The 4,640-nt window shown below is 35.1% G+C and overlaps 1 protein-coding gene across 1 annotated transcript; it reads right to left on the reverse strand.

Annotated features, from left to right (window-relative positions):
* Positions 1–635: 635 nt before the first annotated feature.
* On the reverse strand, positions 636–2,895 carry LOC136217373 (transcription factor LAF1-like). Its single transcript, XM_066003976.1, has 3 exons — positions 2,760–2,895; positions 2,076–2,205; positions 636–1,203 (listed from the first exon to the last, which is right to left on the reverse strand). Exons 1-3 carry the CDS (start codon positions 2,893–2,895, stop codon positions 636–638), a joined length of 834 nt encoding a protein of 277 aa, XP_065860048.1.
* Between the last annotated feature and the right edge of the window lie 1,745 nt (positions 2,896–4,640).

Here is a 4,640-nt window from a genome sequence, read left to right on the forward strand (position 1 = left end):
CTCTACTTATATATGAGCCCGGGCCCTGCAGAGACAAAAGCCATCACAACTTCTTATCTTATATATGGGCCTGGGCCCTTGATCTGTTAGATTTTTTACAGATATGATGTTTCAATTTGATACATTCAACTATCAATTGATATAAGAACAGTTTTTATGTTTCTCTCATTGAATGAGAACTTAATGTGTAGTTCATCAATTACTAATTTAATACATGTGGAATTAATAAGTAAGATTTTGAATACATAAATTCTACTATGATCTCGGTTTAATAAACCCTATTAATGAAAAAATAGCATACATTTTATTAAAAAAAACATATCATTGCATAGAAATCAAGGTGCATCTACGAGTTAGAAAATCTGAAAAAAAAAAAAAACGGTCTGGTGCACTACGCGTCCCCGCTGAACGAGGATTCGGGGAGAGGTCCCACCGCAAGAGGCCGCTCCTAAGACTCGAACCCGTGACCTCTTGGTCACATGACAACGAAGTTTACCATAATTTGAGAGAATGAAATAGCATGCTCATATAATAAATTGAGTTTAGAGTCTCATTTACTAATTATTTAGAATGGTGTATTAAGTAGAACATAGAAGGAAGTGCTTAATTTGAGAGAATGGAATAGCATGATCATATCATATGTACATGACATCATTAGAGTTACAAATATCCTGTGGAGTAGAAGAGCTAAATTCAACAAACTGATTAACATTTCCACAACTCTGCAACTGCAACTGAGAATCACTCAATAGTACTGAATTACTAAAAAAAGTGAGTCCCTCATTGAGTAAATTATAATTATTGTTCATGAAATTCTCAGCTGTGGAATCTGCAACATGGTTATTATAATATCCAAGCAGTGGCTGATGATGATGGTCACTTAAACTTGAAAAGGTTTCAAGGGAAAGCCACTCTGCAAACATCACTTTAGGCATAATATAATAATTAGTCTCCCTTCTGGGTTGATTCCGAGAATCATATTCATGATCTGAGCTATTATTGCTTGCTGATTTTTCATTAATGCTTGTGACTGAATCATAAGTAGTTGGACTTTGCACTGTTGAATTTATAGGAGAATTTGGAGAAGAAGAAGAAGATGTAATGTTATGAGATTTGAGTGTCTTTTTCTTGAGATAGGAATGCCAGTAGTTCTTTATCTCATTATCTGTTCTTCCTGGCAATTGCTGTGCTATCTGAGACCACCTGCTCCACCCCAATTTATAAATTATGAAATGATTCATTAAACTTGTTTGAAGTGATATGCACTTTAATTTGTTTAAACTTCCATTTTCTTTTGTCACGATCATATTTAAAGAGTTAGTCATGTTATTTGAAACAGCTTCACAGAACTAACTAGACATCTCCAAAGGAACAATTTGTGCATTATTTGACCAAGTATAGTATGAGACTTTTTATCAAATCCGTGGAGTAATATATTCAACCAATCAAAAGAGGGATACATGTCACTTCATTGAGAAATGATTAATGTTAAGAATAAGAGTGTACAATATCTATATGGTATTGGACATGGTATTACAATTGGTATGAAAGCCGACTCTCAACGTATGATGTGTGGTTCGGGGGCGAACCAGGCGGAAGCTGGTGGGCCTGTAACAACCCGGTCCGGAGTGGGTGGCACCGGGATACAAGACCTGAGCAAGGAGCGGCCCTAAGGCATAGCGATGGGGACAGGAATGAACTAAATCCCACATTGGAAATGGAGAGAGGGAGAGAGAGTGATTGAGACTTATTAGTAAAGTGTGAATCCAATACATACAGACGTGTTTTAAAGCTCTGCGGTCTAAGATGTTGGATTTGGGCCAGAGCGAACAATATCTACGTGGTATTGGATATAGTGTATTACTTCCAAAACGTACTATTTGTTAGTAACTTGCTTAAAATGATCTATCAACTATCAGCCTTTTAAATTTGCTTAAATGGTTGAAAATTCAATTTCACTATGTTTTGAAAGTATTATAAGACAAGAGTTGAATTTTCTGGTAAGTATAAGGATTAGGGGATGTATGAGGCTTTTAAATTATGTAGAAATGAAGAAAGTAATGCGACATGCTTACTTGTTGCCTAATAAGGCATGAAGAGCGAGGACAGTTTCCTCCTCTTGAAGAGTAAAGAAGCCACGTTTAAGACCAGGTCTTAAGTAATTCATCCACCTCAATCTGCAGCTTTTCCCATTTCTCTGCAACCCTGCACCATCCACACTTTTTTATTATTATTATTTAACAAGTCAACTTAATAGGGTATGATGGCCATTTCCACTTCACTAATTGCTCTAATTCCTTCTGCTTTTACAAATAATACATTAATATTAAACTATCTACATTTTTGAATGACTCAAGCCGACACCAAAAATTAATAAATGGGTATATGAAGGTCACAGGGTCATTTAATGGAAAACAACTCCCCCAAAACTAATATTCTTAGATATATTTTGCAAAAGTGACAAAGAATGGATACCCTTAATTGCTAACTTTGGATTTTCCAGTCAGCCAAACAATCCATAACTTCCACTATAAACTCTTACCTTTGAGAGAAGATAATTCCACTCTTTTTGCAATAAAAAGTATATATACATTTGGCAAAGTATCAATTCTTGGTTGAGCAATTTGATAATGTAATGCTGTTTTTATTGTGAAATGGAAAACTAAATTTGTTTGTATTGTTAAAATGAAAGATTATAGCCAAGCAAAAAACTAAATGCATGCTAATAAAAAGGGAAGTGTAAATGAGGAGAAAGTAACCGGCGTGAATGGGGACGGAGCTCCAACAGGCATGGCCATGTTTGATGACATAAGTTCTGAGCCTTTGGTCTTCTTCAGGTGACCACAATCCCTTTCTGTGCTTTTGCTTTGCCTTTTCCGATGATTTACATCCCATCTTTCCTATATTATTTGATTCTTTTCTTGAGAGAGAATACTTTTGAATTGCACAGCCGACCATAAAGCCTTTCATATACTTATAAAGCAAAAAAAGCTTGCATTTTAATATTATACCAACAACCAATTAATATATCTATTAAACATAAACGTCGTCTACATTACATCACGGTGCATTAGGAGAAATTCTAGTAGACCAATGTAACCAATTGGTACTAATTGTACACCTTTATTACTAACACCACTTATCTTGTATAGATCCATATTTTGTTTGGTTGGCATTAAAGGATATTACAGTCTTTTAGTATATTTTTCTATTTTTCGTTTATCTAAGTTTGTGAATTGGGAAACAATGAAACACTGCTCATACAGCATGTCAACAACAACACATCGTGTTGTCCGAAAAGCAGCATCGAAGGAGAAGGAAAAGATATCACACGACATGTCACTTAGCCACACATCGTCATACCAAAAAAAAGGGAGGTTTTAGCTCTTTTTATTTAATTCACACGACGTGTGAATATCCCAATACGATATGACAGTCCACACGGTGTGTCAACACACCACACGCCATGTGACCAATTCAACCGGCAAATTCTTCTCATTCATGCTTTTGGTCGTAATTACCATCATACCACTACTTATTTATATTTCATGTTGTTACTCTATTTATTAGTTTCCCATTAATTTATTTTGTAACTTTTTTACCCCTAATGCATTAGGTTATGTTAGTCGGATCTTATGGGCTTTTAAGTCTTTTATAGCATACATTGACCCAATATTTACAAAATTGAATCGAAGATGTTATCGATCCTAGGGGTGTAAACGAGTCTTGGTAGTTCGCAAACTATTTGAGCTCAGTTCGGTGAAAGTTCGATCAGAGATCGAGTTTGGGATCGGCTCGAGCACTAACGAGCTGAGTCCGAGCTTCCTCAAGTTCGGCTCGAAAACTCGCGAATAGGCTCGATTATTTTTAATTACGATATATATTTAATTATGTATATTATACTTCATTAGTTATTATTAGTTTTATCACAATTCACAAGTCAAATAAGATTTAACCCATAAAAATATGATACAAAAAGCTTAAATATTTGAGTCTTTAGCTAGAGAACTAGATTTTGATAAGGAACAAAATACATATGGAGTATATCATAAGACTTTTTTGTTTTCTACACTACTTATTCTATACCTATATGATGAATTTGGTTAAAGCTCGTTAGAAGCTCGATAAAAGTTCGGTTTGGTCAAAACTCGATCAGATTCGGTCAAAACTCAGCTCGATCAAAGCTCGGTTCGAGATGGCTCGGCTCGAGATATTAACGAGCCAATACTGAGTCTACCTAGAGTCGACTTGACTCGGCTCATTTACACATGATCCACCACTAAACCGGTCGAACCAACCGGTCCAGTCCAATTTTAAAACCATTAGTTTTCGCCTTCAACATCTACAATTCTATCTTGTGATAACAAGTATGCTGTTTTTTGTGCTCACAACTCTGCTTTTCATGAAAGGCCTAACCATATTGAAATTGATTGCATTTTTTTTACGTGAGAAGAAGGTTCAAGCTGATCTTCTTCATTTAGTAATAGCTCTAACAATTAACAAATATTCTTACCAAGCCTCCTCTGGTGAAAGTTTTTGCAGATATGGTGAATAATCTTAGTCTATTAAACTTACATAATCTAGCTTAAAGGGGATACCAAGTTAATTCGAGTTATTTAATTATGGTTAATTAGTTAATT

This window comes from Euphorbia lathyris, chromosome 1, assembly GCF_963576675.1.
Source record: "Euphorbia lathyris chromosome 1, ddEupLath1.1, whole genome shotgun sequence".
Lineage (NCBI taxonomy): Eukaryota > Viridiplantae > Streptophyta > Magnoliopsida > Malpighiales > Euphorbiaceae > Euphorbia > Euphorbia lathyris.